The 19,927-nt window shown below is 43.6% G+C and overlaps 1 protein-coding gene across 1 annotated transcript in view; it reads right to left on the reverse strand.

Annotated features, from left to right (window-relative positions):
* KCNK2 (potassium two pore domain channel subfamily K member 2) overlaps positions 1-19,927 on the reverse strand; it is a 260,603-nt gene that overhangs the window by 87,874 nt on the left and 152,802 nt on the right. Inside the window, exon 5 of the mRNA XM_029593201.1 lies at positions 5,534-5,673. Coding sequence (XP_029449061.1) covers positions 5,534-5,673 — 140 coding nt within the window. The remainder of the gene's footprint in view (positions 1-5,533; positions 5,674-19,927) is intronic.

A 19,927-nucleotide genomic window follows, 5' to 3' on the forward strand; every position in this document is an offset into this window, starting at 1 on the left:
TGGAGGAGCTCGCGGATGCCGCTGGGGAGGCCGACCCGGGACCTGAAGAGGAGCCAGAGAGGTGCGCAGGCCCATGCGTGGGCCGGACACGGACGGGGCATGCAACAAGAAGTCTTTATTCTACAAACCTCAACTTAACAAAAAATGACAGCATGATATGTTTTTCTATAATGTAAAGGAATGCATGTTCCTGTTTATGTTTATAACAAAAGGGCCACAATGGTCAGATATATATTTCTAAACAATGGGTTCACTACAGGTATCCTATATCACACAATTATACATCATATACCCGTATTTCCTTGTTAAATCAGCTAAATTCTTTATTACAACGTTCATTAAAAAACATACATTACATTTCCTAAATTACCATTCACCCTCACACTCATTCCTCTAAACAATACATAATAAATACAAACTAAAAACTTCCCATAAACCTCAGATATATAATGTGCATTAAATACTGTTATTTTAATGATTCTAAGATTAAAATAACAGTATTTAATACATATTATATATTTGAGGTTTATGGGAAGTTTTTAGTATGTATTTATTATGTATTGTTTAGAGCAGGGATGGGCAATTCCAGTCCTCGAGGGCCACAAACCTGTGGAGGTTTTAGGATATCCTAATGAATATGCATGATATAGATTTGCATACAAGTGAGGCAGAGTGCATGCAAATCTCTCTCATGCATATTCATTAGGGATATCCTGAAAACCAGACTGGTTTGTGGCCCTCGAGGACCGGAACTGCCCACCCCTGGTTTAGAGGAATGAGTGTGAGGGTGAATAATAATTTAGGAAATGTAATGTATGTTTTTTAATGAACGTTGTAATAAAGAATTTAGCTGATTTAACAAGGAAATACGGGTATATGATGTATAATTGTATAACAAAAGGGCAACATATCAGTGATTCCACAATGAAAGTTTCTGGGTACATTACTCTTGGAAAATAGTTATCAAAAATCCCGCAAAAATGATTAACCATATTTAGTTCAAAACATAGTGAGCTAATTTGATAAAAATGCAGTTTCAAAAATATTACCCCGATATCTGGAATATTTATAGGTAGTGATTCCTTTAAGAAGGTCATTCAGAGATTCTTAGTCCAAGCTTCCAGTTCTATGCATTACCAATATCTGACATTTTAATGTCATTCATATACTACTGTAATCAAAACTCCAGCACCATCTCTCTATCTCTCTTTCCCTCTGTTGTGTCCATTGGTTCCTGACGCCCTCTCTCCACCCTCCTTACCTCTTTGGCGCCTCCCTCTTCGTCCACGGGAAGATTGGCTGCCGCGGCGTTCTTCTGCCGAAGACCTCTGGCGTCCCCGGACTGGCTGGATGCTGCAGACCGCCATGTTTCCTGGAGGCCTAGGGGCGCGCGCGTGGTGCGGCCCCGACTGAAGTAGCGGCGATGGTGCGAACCTTGGGGGCGTCCTCTGAAGATGACGTCACCCACGACGGATATATAAGGTCTTAGAATTTGCTAACACATCAAGTTAGCAAGGGATAGGGTTTCTCTACCTAAGCTACTCTGCCTCCTCAAACTTACTAGGGGTACCCACTCCTCGAGGGCCTCGCTCTCTCCTTTGTTTTTCAGGTGACAGTCTGGAACCGGTACTCGCTCCTCGAGGGCCCTCGTTCCCAGACTTACTCGGTACTCTCTTCTGCCTGGAAGTCATCACTGCCAACTACATCAGTGAGTTACCTTTGCTCTCTCAGAGCTTTCCCTGGAACCAGGTACTTGTTCCTCGAGGGCCTATACATTCCAGCTCCTGGGCTTCTATGAGACATTGTGTGAGTGTTACCATCAGGTTCAGTACATGAACTCTGCATACCCTCCCTGCCTACTCACTATATTTCAGTTTCTTTACAGCTCAGCCTCCAGGGATCGCTGTTCCAGTATCTGAGGGACTACAGCCCAGCCGGGCATTCCAGCTCACTACTGCCACCTCTGGTGGTTCAGTATACTGTCTAATAAAAGAACTAGTGCATGTCTGTCTCCATACTCTGAGCCTGACCAGTGGTCCCTCTCTGGATCTTCCCCCAGGGGCGTGGTCATCTGCCACCGGTTCAAGGATCCACCCACAATTCTCCTAAATAACAGAATAGATTGCTACTTCCAAGCAGACTGTTATCTCCGAACTGAACACTCTCGTTCTCTCTCACTTAAACCACCGCCTTTTTTGCTTGTAAAGATTTCCATATCCAGTCTAATCTAAGAAGAGCTTTGTACAATTTATTTACTTGGTTTTATTTCTTGCCAGATCATTTAAAAACAAAAGCAGCAGTTACAATTAAGGATGTGAATCGGGCTTCGGACGATTGAAAATATTGTATGATATTTTCAAAATCGTCAGAAATCGGGGGCTCCCCCCAAACGAGAGGAAAACCCCACGATATTGTTTGTGGGGGTTCTCTTAACGTTTTGGGGGAGGGCGGGAAAAACGGCACACAAAAATATGGTAGGAGCACTGGATGGCCCGCACCATTTTTAAAGATGATGCCGGCCATCCAGTGCTCCCTCCATGTGACAGGGGCCAGCCAATGGCACGGATACCCTGTCACATGGTAAGGGCAAAAGGCCATCGGCGCCATTTTGATTAGTGGCAGCCAACGGCCCGGGAACGGGAGATTGCTCCCGGGACCCCCACTGGACCACCAGGTACCTGTAAAATATTTTTGGGGGGGTCGGGAGGGTGGGGGAAGCTAAGGGATTAGTTTTAAAGGGTCAGGGTGGGTTTTTTGTTTATCGGCTCGGGCGCAGCCGATAAACAAAACCGCGATCGGGCCGGATGAAAAAAAAACCACGATGTTTCGGAACCAGAATCCAAATCGATTCCGGTTCCGATTCACATCTCTAGTTACAATCCTTAACAGTATAGGGGTAACCTGTATGGAGTGGCAGTCACTATCCACAAAAACAAAAATGCTGGGCAGACTAGATGGACCAATAGGATCTTTTTCTGCCATTATTTACTATGTTACTATGTATGTTAAAGTACAGAAGGTAAAATATCACAAACAATGTTCACAATTACATTTAGCATTCAAATTTAATCCTGAGGGAGTGCCAGTAGCAGATGCTGTATCTGCTGTTAGGTGAGCAAGAGTTGTCTGTATTGGTTTAAGAATATAAGAAGTTGTCATATTGGGTCAGACTGAGGGCCAATCCAGCTCAGCATCCTGTTTCCAACAGTGGCCAATCCAGATTACAAATACTTGGCAAATAACCAAACATTAAATAGATCCCATATTACTAATGCCGGTAATAAGCAGTGGCTATTCCCTAATTTAGCTTGATTAACAGCAGCTTATGGGTTTCTTCTCCAGAAACTTGTGCAAATCTTTCGCTGAGTACAGTGTGGGGCAGATTTTTAGTTACGCGCGCGGCCTACATTTGTGCGCACTACCCGGCGCACAAATGTTATAAAATCAGGGGTCAGCGCGCACAAGGGGTTGCACACTAGTGCATCTTGCACACGCCGAGCCCTCAGGGAGACCAGCTATCTTTCCCTGTTCCCTCCCCCACCTTCCCCTCCCTTCCCCTACCTGTCCCACTCCCCAGCCCAAACCCCCCCCCCAATACCTTTATTGTGGAAGTTACGCCTGCCAGAGGCACAAGTCCATTGCTCCTACCTTGTGATAGGGGCCGACCAATGGCACATGTAGCCCCTGTGACATAGTAAGGGCAAAGGCTATCGGCCCCATTTTGAATACCGGCAGCTGACGGCATGAGTGCAGTAGATGGCTCCCGGACCCACACTGGACCACCAGGGAGTTTTGGTAAGTCTTGGGGGGGGTGGTAAGGAGGGTGGGGGGTTATAGTTAATTAAATTTTAGCTGGGAAACGAATAAGAATGGAACACATGAACGGATCGGGGGCTCCCCTTGCAGAATGCAACATATCTGCCCCCCGACGAATACGAATACCGAATGTAACATATGCGGTCCCTCTGCACATCCCTAGCTTTTATCACATTTTCGGCTGCTGGAGAGGGAATGGGAGAGGAAGAGAGAGAGAGAGAGAGAGGGAGGAGGCACTAGTAGCGCAGGGTGAGATTTGTGGGGTGAGTTTGGTTTTGGGGGCAGTTTTACATGCACAGTCATACGTACGAGCAGCACACTTAACATCAGTGAAGATTTAATGTGATTTGGAGTGATGAAAGCTGAGAGTAGATTTGTTCCATGTACTCTCTACCTAGCTTGATTGCAGCTAGGTAGAGCGTGCATCAATCAAGGTAGAGAGAACATGGTACAAATCTACTCTTCTTTCACCATTCATCACTCCAAATTACATTAAATCTTCACTGATGGCAACTGTGTTATTTGTACGTATGACTGTGCATGCAACACTGCCCCCAAAACCCAACTCACCCCCAAACATCACTCCGAGTTCATAATGCCCCCTCTTACAGTCATATAAAAAGTTCAGATATAAGTGAGCCTCCACAGAGTCTCTCTCTCGCTCTCTTCCCGAACCGCAATTTGTGATAAAAATGTTTTTGGCCAGTAATGCACAACTAATGCAGGCAAAACGCACAAGAAAAAAGTGTAGTTATTTCCTGCATTACTCTATTGCATGCCACACTAACTGACTCTCATTTCCATTTACTCCTCCCAAACCCCTCCCACTTGAATACAAATGAATAATTTGCATATTCAATTTGCAATGTGGTATTTATTGCATGCGTTAGGGCGTTATTACAGGTGTTAAGGCCCTAATATGCGCAATAACACTTAACGTATTTTGATAAATGACCCTGTTAGTTTGACAAACCTTTTCAATATGGACCTCAAAATGTCTTCATTTAATACTTTTGAGTTTCCTTGGTTGAATGGTCAATAAGACCAAAATAAACTCTGCCTCCATATCCAGATGCTTACAACCAGAAAACCTCCTGTTTGCTCTAAATTATCTATTCAGTTATAATTTATGACTACTGTAGGTATTTACAGTGAAAAATGGCATACAGCTTTTTAAATTAATGAACTCTTCAATCTGTAGGTGCTTGAATGTTAACAATCTGCTAATTTCTGGATTAATTACTATTCTCTTCAATCTGACAGAAGGAGAAAAAAAAAGAAAGATCTTAACTCATAATTCTTTCACTAGCTCTATTAGCGAGATAGGGGATTGAATGTTTTTGAGAGGTAAATGGACAGTAATACGATTAGAAGTCTTGACAATGACGTCACTATGCACAAGATTCCAATTTGTGTTAATTGGGCCAATTTTCCATTTACAAAAATTTCATACAGCTAATTACAACTTTTTGAGTAGACTTTAACAAGTCAAAGTTTTTGTTCTCAAAATTCAGCTTTCAAGTCTTATGACGTATAATAGATATTGAATCTATGTCATGTTTGTCTGTTACCAGAAAGAGAACATACTATACCAAGTGCTACAGTACAAATGTTCAGCTCTTTTGTCTCATATTTATTGTTTCATATTTATTGAATATTCCAAGGTAAAATTCATGAAACATACATACTATATAGCAGTTACCTGTGGATTCCTTACCTCTTCCTTGGTTTTCTTTGATAGTACCCGTAACCAGTCTCCAATCATACTGAGAACTGCAGCAAAATAAGCAAGACCCACCAGGATCCAAAACCATACCACTGGCTTATAAAAATCCAGGTACTGAATATCGGATCCCCCTGTGAAAGTTAAAGGAAAGTAAACCAATATTTTAAATGAATGCAATCAAGACACATGTTGATATAAAACACAATAAATAATACACACAGTGAAACATTTATATCATATTGTATATTATAAACTATATAATGTGCTTAGGCAGAATTTGTGTCTGTCTTCAACAGAGGACTGGAGGTCTCATCTGCATACTTTTCCCAGCAGCCCCAGCAGAGAACTGCAGAGGACACTGTGAGCTATCTAGGCTTCAGCTTCCACTGCTCTCATACTGTTTCCAGCAACAGAGAAACTGAAGGCTCATTTGCATATTTTCCTAGCTGCCCCAGCAGAGGCACAATTAGCAGATAGATCCAATTATAAAGTTTTAACTGTGGATCCCACTAGATGCTTGCTGTCTTCTATCGAGTGGCTCACAATGCATGTATTATCAAGGGACTTTTTGACCAAAAAAGAGTCTCAGTTTTTGAATGTGACTCATTTGAGGACACCAGTCGGCTATATTCTCCTTAAGATCCCTAAAACTGTAACTAAATCTACCAGATCAACCCATCATATCAGCAAATGAATCTTTATTGGAAGCTCTTTCAATATTTGTTGACCAGTTCTTAAGGGTCTTTGTACACTTTGTTCCTTCATACATGCATGATTCCACACATTTCATGATATTACAAGAGCTAGTGTGTGCAATCGGCGGGGGCCTACCCCCTCGGCCGACCGCACATATCAGCAGTGGCAGAGGCGGGTCTCTTCGGTACTCTCTGCGCGGTCCTCATCATCGGCTAAGGTAGCAGGGAGCCAGCAACATGGCTCCTGCAGGGGCAGCCTTAGCTCCAATCTGACACAGGCACTTGGCTCCTCCCCCCACTTATAGAAGCAGCAACAGGAAGTAGTTCCAGGCTCTCAGGAACCACTTCCTCATCCAGGTCTATATAAGGAGGCTTCTGAAGGATTGCCAGTGCCTTGCAATAGGTCCAGCTTGGTGTGTTTCCTGCCTTGCTTGCCTTGTGTTGATTTCTGGCTTTGGATACTGGACTCTGCCTTGCCTGATGCCTTCCTCTGACCCTGCTTTAGATACTGGACTTTGCCTTGCCTGCCGCCTGCCTCTGACCCTGCTTTGGATACTGGACTTTGCCTTGCCTGCCGCCTGCCTCTGACCCTGCTTTGGATACTGGACTTTGTCTCTTTGCTGCCTGCCTCAACTCCGGACTGTCTATACCACTGCCCTGCTAGTAACTCCGGCTGCCGGCCCTGAGGATCATCTCTCGCTGACAAGGAACCACGGTAAGCCTTTTTACCTTGTCATTGCGGCCCAAGGGTTCACTGATTCATTGAATCGTAACAGAATGCAAGGCCATGAACCCGATGGACCTCTCCGGTCTGCAGGCTATTCCAGGCCTAGCATTAAAGATACAGCAGCAACAATGCCTGGACTCCCTGGCGGCATCTCTGAAACGTCTGAACTCTCGGCTAGATGCTTCTGGGCCCTCCAGTGGACCACCTACTGTTCCGGCACACAATACCTCTCCTGTGCGGCTACCGGTCCCTCTCCGGTATGCAGGTGATCCAGGACAATGCCAAGGTTTTCTTAACCAATGCTCAATGCACTTTTCACTGCAACCCACACAGTTTCCTTCAGATACAGTTAAAACCACCTTTATACTGTCCTTGTTAGACGGCAAGTCTCTGGCCTGGGCATCTCCATTATGGGAAAGAGGAGACCCCATTCTTCAGGACCTTCAACGTTTTCTCCAAGTTTTTAAACGCACCTGGGCGTTTGGTGACCACCGGGTCAGACATTCTTCATTTACGCCAAGGTAGTCGTACCCTATCCGATTATGCCATTGAATTTCGGACAATGGCTACTGAATTGAATTGGCAAGAGGACAGTCTACAAAGTATTTTTTTGGAAGGACTAGCCACCTGCATCAAAGATTTTATTTATTTTTATTTATTTAGCGTTTTTTATATACTGAGGTATAGCAGAGTTGCCTTCACTCCGGTTTACACCGGTTTACATTATAACAGTTAGCTGCTCGGAGATCTCCCTGACTCTTTGGATGATTTGATTGATCTAGCAGTCAAAATTGATCGACGCCTTTAGCAACATGCCAGAGAATTGCGCGGACCACCTAGACCAATTACTCTTGCACCCTCCTTCTATTGGCCTCTGACGAGTTTTCAACCAACGGCTATGAACCTTCAGCCGGAAGAACCAATGCAACTAGGGAGGAGTCCTTTAATGAATGAAGAAAGATGGTGTCGCCGAACCCAAGGTTTATGTTTATACTGTGCTGGCAAAGGACATTTTTTGGCTAATTGTCCCAAGAAAGGGGGAAACTCCAGAGCCTAGAACCAACATGGGAGATGGTTATAGGTTGTACCGGCTCTGCTCCCCAGCTCATCCTTCCGGTAACGATAATTCAAAACCAGCAATAATTCTCGACATTAGCCCTTCTGGATTCCGGGGCAGGGGGAAATTTCATTATGTGTAATCTGGTCGAACACCTTGGTCTACCTACCATGCCGCAAGATACACCTTTGATACTTTCTTCAATATCCGGAGACCCACTCCCTTGACGAATCATTCAGACTTCTCTTCCACTGCACCTATGGACTGGTATACTACATATGGAAGAGATTTCTCTTCACGTCATTGACAAAGCCGTTCATCCGGTCATTTTAGGAATGCCTAGGTTCCAAAAACATTCCCCTGAGATCAAATGGGAAACACTTCAGTTAACCAAATGGAGCTCACATTATCAACAGCAATGCCTTCTTCCAGTGACATGTCCTCTTACTGTATGTCTTGCTACCACCTCAGGAGACCTCCCTTCACAATTTGCCAGTTTTGCTGATGTATTTTCAAAAGAAAATGCAGAAATTCTTCCTGAACATAGACAATTTGATTGTGCCATCAACCTGCTTCCCGGGACCATACCTCCTCGGGGAAGGGTATATCCGCTATCTCTCCCTGAAACTCAGGCCATGGCCCAATATATCCAGGAGAATATAGACCAGGGATTCATTCGTCCATCTACTTCACCAGCTGGAGCTGGTTTTTTCTTCGTGGCCAAGAAAGATGGTACACTACGGCCTTGTATAGATTATCGAGGATTAAATGCCATAACCAGGAAAGATCGCTACCCATTGCCTCTCATTCCTGAATTACTGGACTGGTTACAGGGCGCCCAAGTGTTTATGAAACTTAATCTACGAGGGGCATATAACTTAGTCCGCATCAGGCCGGGTGACGAATGGAAGACTGCGCTTAATACTTGGGATGGACATTTTGAATATTTAGTAATGCCTTTTGGACTGTGTAACGCACCTGCAGTCTTTCAGTCCATGATGAATGAAAGTTTTTGGGATCTATTATATAATAAAGTAGTAGTCTATCTGGATGATGTGTTGATATTCTCCTGAGATCTGCAATCTCACCACGGTGATGTCCAACAAGTACTGCAACGCTTGCGAGCCCACAAGCTCTATGTAAAATTGGAAAAATGTATTTTTGAAGCAGAGTCCTTGCCTTTTTTAGGATACATTATCTCCAATACCGGGTTCCAAATGGATCTGGATAAAGTGGCCTGCATCCGGGAATGGCTCCAGCTTTCCGGTCTGCACTCCCTACAACGACTTTTGGGTTTTGACAATTTTTATAGACACTTCATTCCTCATTACTCTCAATTAGTTGCTCCATTGACCGCACTAACTCGCAAAGGAGCCAATACCAGAGAGTGGTCTGTGGAGGCGTTGGATGCTTTTTCCAGGCTTAAGAAGGCCTTCCTTTCTGAAACCTGCCTTTACCACCCAGATCCTGCATGTCCTTTTGTCTTGGAAGTAGATGCCTCTTCCAATGCCGTTGGGGCTGTCTTGGGTCAAATTTCCACTAAGGGGGTTTTTCACCCGTTCCTATTTTTCTCGTAAATTTTCCCCAGCTGAAAAAGGATATGGTATCAGAGATAAGGAACTCCTGGCCATAAAACTAGCTTTTGAGGCCTGGCAACAATGGTTGGAGGGAGCTCAACACACTATTACGGTCTATACTGACCATAAGAATCTAGAACATCTCCGCCAAGCCCAACGTCTAAATCCCCGTCAAGTGCGCTGGTCCTTATTTTTTAACCGTTTCAATTTCCTGGTGAAATACAGGCCAGCCACCAAAAATATCAGAGCAGACGCTCTCTCTTGAGCTTCCGAGGCTGAAGATCTTCCAGACCCAGCACGAATCCTGATGGCCACTATCCATGTAGTTCCCCCAGGGAAGACTGTCGTTCCAACCTGGTTACGACAACACTTGTTGAAATGGGGCCATGATTCTAAAGTAGCAGGACACCCAGGCCGAGCTCGAACTTTTTCACTCCTCAGAAGATATTATTGGTGGCCACAGATGTACCAGGATGTGAAAGCCTATGTAGACTCGTGACCAACCTGTGCCTGGCAGAAAACTCCAGTTGGACATCCTTGGGGCTTATTACAACCTCTGCTGGCACCCAAGGAGCCTTGGACTCATATTGCCATGGATTTTGTGGTGGAATTACCTGCTTCCAATGGTAATCGAGTAATTTGGGTGGTCATTGACTGTTTTTCTAAAATTGCCCACTTTATCGCTCTCCCAACATTACCTTCTGCTCCAGAATTGGCCAAATTGTTTACAAAACACATTTTTCGATTACATGGAATACCTCGCCATATTGTGTCCGATTGTGGAACCCAGTTTACGGCCAAATATTGGCGGTCTTTGCACAACAAATTTGGAGTTAAACTGGATTTTACTACAGTCTACCACCCTCAGGCCAAAGGACAAACCGAACGAACTACTGCACCTTAAAAACTTTTTAAAGAGCTTTTGTGAATGAACAACAGGATGATTGGGCCGACCTTCTCCCATGGGCAGAATTCTCCCATAACAGTCATGCCAACGCAGCTACAGGATCCTCCCCCTTTCTCTGTGTCTATGGGAGACAACCACTCCCTCCCCTTCCAATACCATTATCCATGCCATCCCCAGCTGCTTAGATGACAGCACAGGATCTCCATGCGCTATGGACTCAGATTGAAACCATGATCAGCAAAGCTGCCCAGAGAACAAAGAATACTACAAGCATCGGCAGCCAGCACTTCAGCTTAAGTTTGGAGAAAAGGTTTGGCTTAGCACTCGCAACCTATGTCTACGTGTGCCTTCCATGAGGCTTGCCCCTCACTATGTGGGTCCTTTTCCAATCTTGAGACAGGTCACTCCTGTCACCTATCAACTACGTCTTCCTCCGTCATTTAAAATCCATAATGTTTTCCATGTTTCGTTTTTGAAACCAGTGATACTGTCGTGGCCTGCACAAAAACCGCCCACTCCCCAGGAAATCTCCATGGAGGAGGAGGAGGCGACGTACCAAGGCAGAGAGATCCTCAATGTCCGCCATCATAATAGACATTGGGAATATCTCAGAGCTTGGCAGGGGTATGGCCCAGAGGATGATTCATGGGAGTCCATAAAGAATATACTCGACAAAACACTCCTTGTGGATTTTCATGCCAAACACCCGGAGAAACCTAGGCCTCCTGGAAGGGGTCTTAAAGGAGGGGGTACTGTTGCAATTGGCGGGGGCCAACCACCATGGCTGACCGCACCTACCAGCAGTGGCAGAGATGGGTCTCTTCGGTACTCTCTGCGGGGTCCTCATTATCGGCTAAGGCAGCAGGGAGCCAGCAGCATGGCTCCCGCAGGGGCAGCCTTAGCCCCAATCTGACACAAGCACTTGGCTCCTCCCCCCACTTATAGGAGCAGCAACAGGAAGTAGTTCCAGGCTCCCAGGAACCACTTCCTTACCCAGGACTATATAAGGAGGTTTCTGAAGGATTGCCAGTGCCTTGCAATAGGTCCAGTTTGCTGTGCTCCTGCCTTGCTTGCCTTATGTTGATTTCTGCTTTGGATACTGGACTCTGCCATGCCTGCCACCTGCCTCTGACCCTGCTTTGTATACTGGACTTTGCCTTGCCTGCCTCCTGCCTCTGACCCTGCTTTGGATACTGGACTTTGCCTTGCCTTGCCTGCCTCTGACCCTGCTTTGGATACTGGACTTTGCCTTGCCTGCCGCCTGCCTTTGACCGTGCTTTGGATACTGGACTTTGCCTTGCCTGCTGCCTGCCTCTGACCCTGCTTTGGATACTGGACTTTGTCTCTTTGCTGCCTGCCTCGACTCTGGACTGTTTATACCACTGCCCTGCTGGTAACTCTGGCTGCCAGCCCTGAGATTCATCTCCCACCGACAAGGAACCACGGTAAGCCTTTTTATCTTGTCATTGCGGCCCAAGGGTTCACCGATTCATTGAATCGTAACATAGAGAATAAACATTCAGACTGTTTTTTTTTGGTTACTTTGGACATCAATTCATTACATACAAACATACCACAAGAAGCTCTTCACATTCTTAAGTTTTCTCACCACTCGTCCAAGACCTCATCGGATGCCTACTGAATTTCTTATTAAATTAGCTAGATTAGGTTTGAAAGAAAATCTCTTCACCTTTGAAAGTTGATTTTATCAGCGAATCACAGGCACTGCTATGGGCACCATGATGGTGCCATCAGTTGCAAATTTGTGTTTGGATACTTTTGAAGTTAATTGGACTTTTCAGTCTCCATTTTCGCAATGCATAGCTTTATGGAAAAGATTTATTGATGATGTCTTCATGCTTTGGTTATGTACTTTGAATAATTTAATGAGTTTTCATCAAAGGCTTAATTCTCTGCTGAGAAAATACATCTTACTATGCACCATCATTCTAAAGCCATTTCATTTTTGGACGAAATGATTACTAGAGATAACAAAGGATTTTTTTCAAACGGTCTTTTTTGCATTACACAAATTTCCATCCGCCTTCCTTAAAAAACAACTTACTAATATCTCCATTTTTTAGATGAGGACATAATTGCTAAAACATGGAGGACTTTAATCTCAAATGTTGAGTGAAAAATTGCTTTCAAGAGGTTACCCTTATATATACATACATAGAACTTACAAGTGTGCTCTTTTACTAACATAGATTTTTTGTTAACATCTAAAGATTCTGCAAGTATTATCTCTGACACTTTCAAATGGTTGATGTGTTATTCATCCTTATCTACTTGAATAATGAAGAAAAATGACTATGTTTTTCTAACAATTCAACATGTTTTTGTGTCGCTTTTAGTTTGTTTAAATGCAATAAGGAAGTCACTAGCGGTGAAGGTCTGTTTGTTTCAATTGGAATTTATAATGTGATCATAGTGCTCCTGATGAAGCTGAATGCGAAACAATGGCCACTGTTGGGTTTAGATCACAGATCACTAAACATGACCACCAGCCTTTGAATATTTGTGTTTTTCAACAATGTTTTATTTGCAATTCAAAAAAACTTTAACATTTTTTCTATCTGATCCACACATGATTGAGTTGTCCAGGTGGCCCGTGCACTGCAGGGCACACCATCTGGCTTGCTGATGCTGCATTAATAGGTTATTGCAAGACAAGGTTACAAAAAAATAGGTAATATTAAGAGTTTCCTTGTGTTTTTGGTTTGCTTCTGTGGAAATATTTGGAGATTATCTTGTCATTGTTTGAGCCATGGGAACTGAGGGACTTAAGACATTGATTTTTTCTGAAGCTGAACTACAAGGTCTTTTGACTAAACCTTCTGTTTTTATGGCAGAGACAGTAATACGTTCCAGTAATGATCAATGGTCCACTTTACAAAAACATTTGTGTTGGTAGGTTCATACAACACTCCATGCTGATACACTCTTTCAATATTGGAGACAACAATTTATCCTTAGAGGGTTACGTGACTTGAAAGAACCACACTTATACAATGAAGATTCAGATTTTGTATCAGATTGGAATGCCATCTTAAATAAGTGTAATTTAGATCTAATGATTTTGATAATTAAAACAGCTCAGAAAAAAAGATATAGAGATACAAGGAGAGATCACTTCTCAAAACAGGATTTACTACATTCGGAAGATTTAGAAAAATACAATACACAATTTCACTTGAAGAATCTATTGAAAAATTCTGGGCTTATATCAAGAAGATTACATTTGATAAATTTAATCGCGATGAATGCGATTATTCTAGAAGATCCATTTATCCCTGGATGAAGAAAAGCAAATCGAAGCCACACATTAATAAGGTTACTTTTGATTCAAATAGCGATGATTCTTCTGGAGATGAAACACAATGTGGATTTAGCCATGCTTTATATAATGACAAGCCGTAAAGCCCGTTAAAACGGGCTACATCCCTCTGTCTCTCACCTCCCCCTCATTCTCTCTCCCCTCACTCTTCACCACCCCCCCCCCCCACCCACTCCTCTCCACCCTCCCTCTCCTCTCACTCAGTCCCCCCTCTCCCTCACTCCCTCCCACTCAGTCCCCCCTCTCCCTCCCTCCCACTCACTCAGTCCCCCTCTCCCTCCCTCCCTCCCACTCACTCAGTCCCCCTCTCCCTCCCTTCACCCACCTCCATTTCCTCCCGGCGCCGTAAGCGCGACTTCCCGCAACCCTCACCCGGCTCCATTAACTCCTCCCGCTCCTGCCGGCAGATCTCGGGGGGGGTCACTCCCGCGCGCGCGGCAGTGACCCCCCCGAGATCTGCCGGCAGATCTGGGGAGGAGAAGTAGCGGCACCGCGCGCGCGCGGTGCCGCTACTTCTCCTCCCGCTCCTGCCGGCAGATCTTGGGGGGGGGGGCGCGGGAGTGACACCCCCCCCCCGAGATCTGCCGGCAGATCTCGGTGGGGGGGGCGCGGGAGTGACACCCCCCCCCCGAGATCTGCCGGCAGATCTGGGGAGGAGAAGCAGCGGCACCGCGCGCGCGCGCGGCGCCGCTGCTTCTCCTCCCGCTCCTGCGGCCCCACCGCCATTTTTTTTTTCTGATCGACATCCTTGCCCGCACATGCGCAGTAGAGCTGCGCTCTACTGCGCATTTGCGGGCCGTCGGTCACAGGCCATTTATAAGGTAGATAACCAGCCAGGACCCCGTGTTTTAGGACAAAGGAGCTGAGGCAACTGGAAAACATATCATTCATGTTTGGGTCCAGTTCAGACACAATCCCTTTATGATGAAGAAAGTTTTCCCCCACGCCAGACTAGATCACAAACCAACAGGAATCTCTAGTACTTAATTTATCCTGCCACCAATTAACCAAGACTCAACAAGATGTTCTTGAAAAAGTTCTCTCTTTTGTACCAACACCTTGAACAGATATCTTTGATCTTGAAATATCTCTATACCGATTTATATGTAATTTAAAACTTGGACACTATTATGATACTCAAATAATTTCTCAAGATATGTTCATTTTGAGAAATCCCTCCAGTTGGATACCACCAGTTATCAAAACATTCCATCAAAACATTCCATCAACTGATCTTACTAAGAGATTCACCAGATTCCTATCAACCAGCATCGCTTTTGCAATCTTAACCGACATGAGTTTGTTGTGATCAAGGAGTTACAAGAGAAACCTGATCTGATTATCAAGCCTGCAGACAAAGGAGGTAAGATTGTTTTGTTGATCGCTCTCAATACAACACTGAAGTCTATCGACATATGGAGGACAACAGTTTTTATGCATTCTTAGATTAGAAGATGAACCCACAAAACAGATTAAAAAAGAGATAGAACAATTGGTTCAGACGGCTTTCAAAATGGTCTCCTGACTTCTAAACAGGCATCTTTTATGGTTAAAACCAATCCTAAAATTCCAGTGTTTTACATTTTACCCAAAGTGCATAAGAATCTAATTAATCCACCAGGTTGACCAATTATCTCAAGCAGAGATTCGTAACTTGAACCTCTCTCAAGATTCATGGATTACTTTTTAGCTCCATTTGTACCTGAGGTGCCATCATATATCTGTGATTCACAATATATGATTACCTTTCTAGATAGTCTGACAATGGACACCAGTAATCTTTATCTTGTTACTCTCGATGTGGAAGCACTCTACACTAGTATACCTCAACAAGAAGCCATTAGTACTGTGATATTCTATTTTGAACAATGTCCTCATCCACACAGAATCCCATCTGATTTTTTACATGACCTGTTGGACATAGCTTTAACAAAAAATTTCTTCGCTTTCAAGCAAACATTTTTTAAACACATTTGAGGGACAGCTATAGGGGCCACCATGGCCCCTGATTTGGCTAATGGGAGATTTTGAAGCCCGTTGGATCCATCAACAACATGGTTTTCAATCTGAAATTGTAACTTGGAGCACTATATTGATGATATTTTTATCATCTGGAGAGGTAAGCGATCACAATTTGAAGAATTTCTAACATGGTTAAACTCTCTTCATGATCATCTGAGGTTTACAGCCAGGACAAACAAATTTCATTTTTAGACATCATGATTTACAAGATCAACAATGGTTTTATTACTTCTTTATTCTGCATACCCATTTGTAGTAACACACTTCTACATTTTTCCAGTGCTCATCAATGACCTCTAAAAGACAGCCTACCTATGAGCCAATTTTTCCAATTATGGAGGCTCTGCACAACTATAGCCAATTACTGACATCAGGCAAAAGCCCTAAGTGAGAGATTTTCATCATGCGGTTATCCTTCGAGATGTATTAGAAGAGCCTACTTGAGGGTTAAATACACTCATACAGATTGGATTTTTCTTCCTAAAACATGACAAGAAGATTCACAATGAATTTCTTGTGTTATTCCATTTCACTTTTGGCATGTTTTGTCAAGATGGCTATTTTATGTAATTGGTATATTCTACAATTATACAGCTTCTTCAAGAACCCTCCATGTATTACGAGTACTACAGTAACTAGTCTACGAGATCATCTAGTTCACTCCGATTCTTCTCAAAAGTTTGGCTTAAACAGTAAAGCCTTTATGGGGATCAGGTAAACCAAGTGGAGGCGTAGCCTAGTGGTTAGAGCAGTGGTTGGACCAGAGTTGGAGTCCTGCTGTCACACCTTGGGCAAGTCACTTTATCCTCCATTATCTCAGGTACAAACTTAGATTGTAAGTCCTTGGGGGATACAGAAATGCCTACAGTACCTGAATGTAATCCACTTTGAAGCTCTGAAAAAAATGGAATATAAATCTAAATAAATAAATGTGCCTCCTGTTCAGTAAGCTACATTTCTATGGATATTACTTCTTTGCATGTGGCTTAGGTAAACCTTACTGTCTCCCTTCACCAAAATATTAACTATTTATCTACAGGTGTCATTTACGTGATAGAATGTCCATGTGGTAAACTGTACATTGGTAAGACCAAATGCAGTCTTAAAACTCGTATGATCGAACAAGCATCTCCACACATCATTTAAATGTACCATTGGTTCCTCATTGTAGTGAGATGTCACATAATTTTGATAAGTTTCGATTCTGTGCACTACAAAAAATAATTCCGACTGGTAAGGAGGTGGGTGATTCAATCGTTTGTTATTACGCTCTGAGCAGAAATGGATATATAAATTACAAACTATGGTACCAATAGGTCTAAATTTAGAATTGGATCCTAGTGACTATTTATAATCATTTTTACATTCTGTGCTCTCTAGAATGAGTGAACCTGCATTTAGTATTCTCACTTTCATTTTTTGTCTGCATTGACATACATCTCCCCATCAAAGAAGAAGGATCGACAGTGAGTTCTTTCTATTCACAATGGATTAACACTTAGGGCCTTATTTACCAAGGCTATCACAGGCTTGTGCTGTTAAGTGTTAAGTGTCAAGTGTTAGCGCAAGCCTGCGATAACCTGCGAAGGTAGTGCATGCCTGCACTACCTAAATCGGGGCGGAGTCGGCCCCGGAAGAGGAGGAGTCAGGGCGTCACCAGGGCCAACTCCGCGAAGACGCCGCAGACGACGAAAAGGTAGGGCCTTTTCACGTCCTACTTCACGCCCAATAGCTATACCTACTATGGTGGCACTATTGGGTGCAAAACCGGCAGCGATCGCACCACGGTGGTGAAATCGCTTCCGGCTAGCGCAGAACCGACCCCCCGCTTCGACCCCCACCCCCATTAGTGCAGTTTTCTAAAGTATCGCAGGCCTGTGATACTTTAGAAAATGAGGCCCTATGTCAACTTATGAAGCATTTAGCTGGGTCTGAGATAACATCATTGGCTAATAGGACATGAAGAGATCTCTTGTTAAGAGATGGTCTATAGCTGTTATTGTGATGCATCCTTTTCACAGCTCCACGTACTGATCCAAATTTAAATATTTTAACGTCACTAGAAAATGCTTTTTCTTATTTGTTATGTGAGTATATGTCACTACGTAATTTGAAAGTTTAGCATCTATATAACAAGATGGCTGTTCCTGACATTCCTCTTTGTGAAACTGCTGTGAGATGAGTTCATCCCCCATTAATGGTATAATGTCTGCTACAAGGTGTTAGAATACTGGAGCTATTTGTCATTTAATAAAATCACAGCTCTATTAATTTCTCATTGTAAACAGATGGAACAGTCCTTTGAACAACTTAATTGATCATATAAAGACTGATTCAAGAAGAGGTAACTGCAAAGCATTATTGCTTCATCTTAAACAAAAATGAATTTTTCCATTGAAAACCATAGAAGCTTTTGTTCTGAATGTTGCGATTGAATTGGGTATTTTTTTTTTAATATTTTCAAAACAAATATTTTTTTCATTTTGCAAAGGATGTGAGGTTTTTGTCAAGTGAAAAGATGTTTTTTGATTGGCTGTTAATTGAAATCCCCATTTGTATTGCTCTGATTGGTCACTGTATAGAAATGCAAAGATTCACTGGGGTTGTGCTGCACTTAATTAGAATGCAGGAACATTCTGTCACCTCGAAGACTTCTTTAAATTGTCTTTTTTGCAAATAAGTTTAACTTGATATTTTGAATGCATATAGCCAATATCGTAGTTACTTAATGTCATTTTTTCCTTTTTTTTCTAGATTCAGCTCTGATGCATCTCATTATGTAAAACATTAGCCACATTGGCTTTTAAAATTTTGTAACATCTAGTTAACTACCATACAGTAGTGAAAAGACTGAATACACAGTGGGGTAGATTTTAAAAGAAGCGCGCGCAGCCTACATGTGCATGCGCTACCCAGCGCGCAAACATGTATGCCTGATTTTATAACATGCGCACGCAGGCGCGTGCATGTTATAAAATCCGGGGTTGGCGCGTGCAAGGGGGTGCACAATTATGCACATTGCGCACTAGAGATGTGCATTCATTTATGATGAATAAGGCAATTTCAATGAAATTGCCTAATTCGTCGTGGTTCGGGGGCCCCTCCCCCGGAAACAGATTTTCCCCGAACTACGAGAAAAATTTGTTTTTTGGGTTTGTAACCACCCCAAACATTAAAATTTAGTGTAATACAACCCCCGCCCCCACCATCCTGATCCCTCCCCAAGGTCCAGCGGGGTCCCGCGAGTGATTTGTCCCTCCCTGCTGTCTGGCCTTCCTCGCTCAAAATGTGCCGATAGCCTCTGACCTCTGACCTACTATGTCACAGGGGCTACTGGTACCATTGGTCAGCCCCTGTCACATGGCCATCGGCATCATCTTGTGTTCCTACCATGAGACAGGGGCTGACCAATGGCACCGGTAGCCCCTGTGACATAGTATGGGCAAAGGCTATCGGCGCCATTTTGATTACTGGCAGCCGACGACCCAAGGGCAGGAAATCGCTCTGGGACCCCTGCTGGACCCCCAGGGACGTTTGGCCAGCTTGGAGGACCCTCTTGACCCCCACAAGACTTGCCAAAAGTCCAGCAGGGGTCCGGGAGCGACCTCCTGCACTCGGACCAGGTGCTGCTAGAAACACAACAAAACAAAAAAAATACTCCTTGGTTTCCATTGCCTATTTGCACTCAACAGGAAACCACAAGGAGTAATAAAGGGTTTGGGCACAACTCTGAGCAGACCTAAAATGAATGTTCGTACCCACCCAAATATAGGAAACATCTAGATTTCCCCAAAATGGATTTAATTTAATTTGGGAATCTGCTGTCAAATTTGGATACTTCAGATAAAAAGGACAAAGTCTACATCATTTTTCTGGGCTCACCAGCATCCATTATCCTGTGAGTTTTACATTTTATAGGACTCTCCAGTACGTTAAAGCATCTCAGAGTTCATGAAATGGTAACTACAATCCTTTGATTCAACACTGCCAATTGGAAGTAACTTCTGGTAGTAGCACTAACCCATAAGGATCTCCTTGAACTCCAGTGAAGGATGAAAGT

The sequence above is a fragment of the Rhinatrema bivittatum genome, chromosome 3, assembly GCF_901001135.1.
Source record: "Rhinatrema bivittatum chromosome 3, aRhiBiv1.1, whole genome shotgun sequence".
NCBI lineage: Eukaryota > Metazoa > Chordata > Amphibia > Gymnophiona > Rhinatrematidae > Rhinatrema > Rhinatrema bivittatum.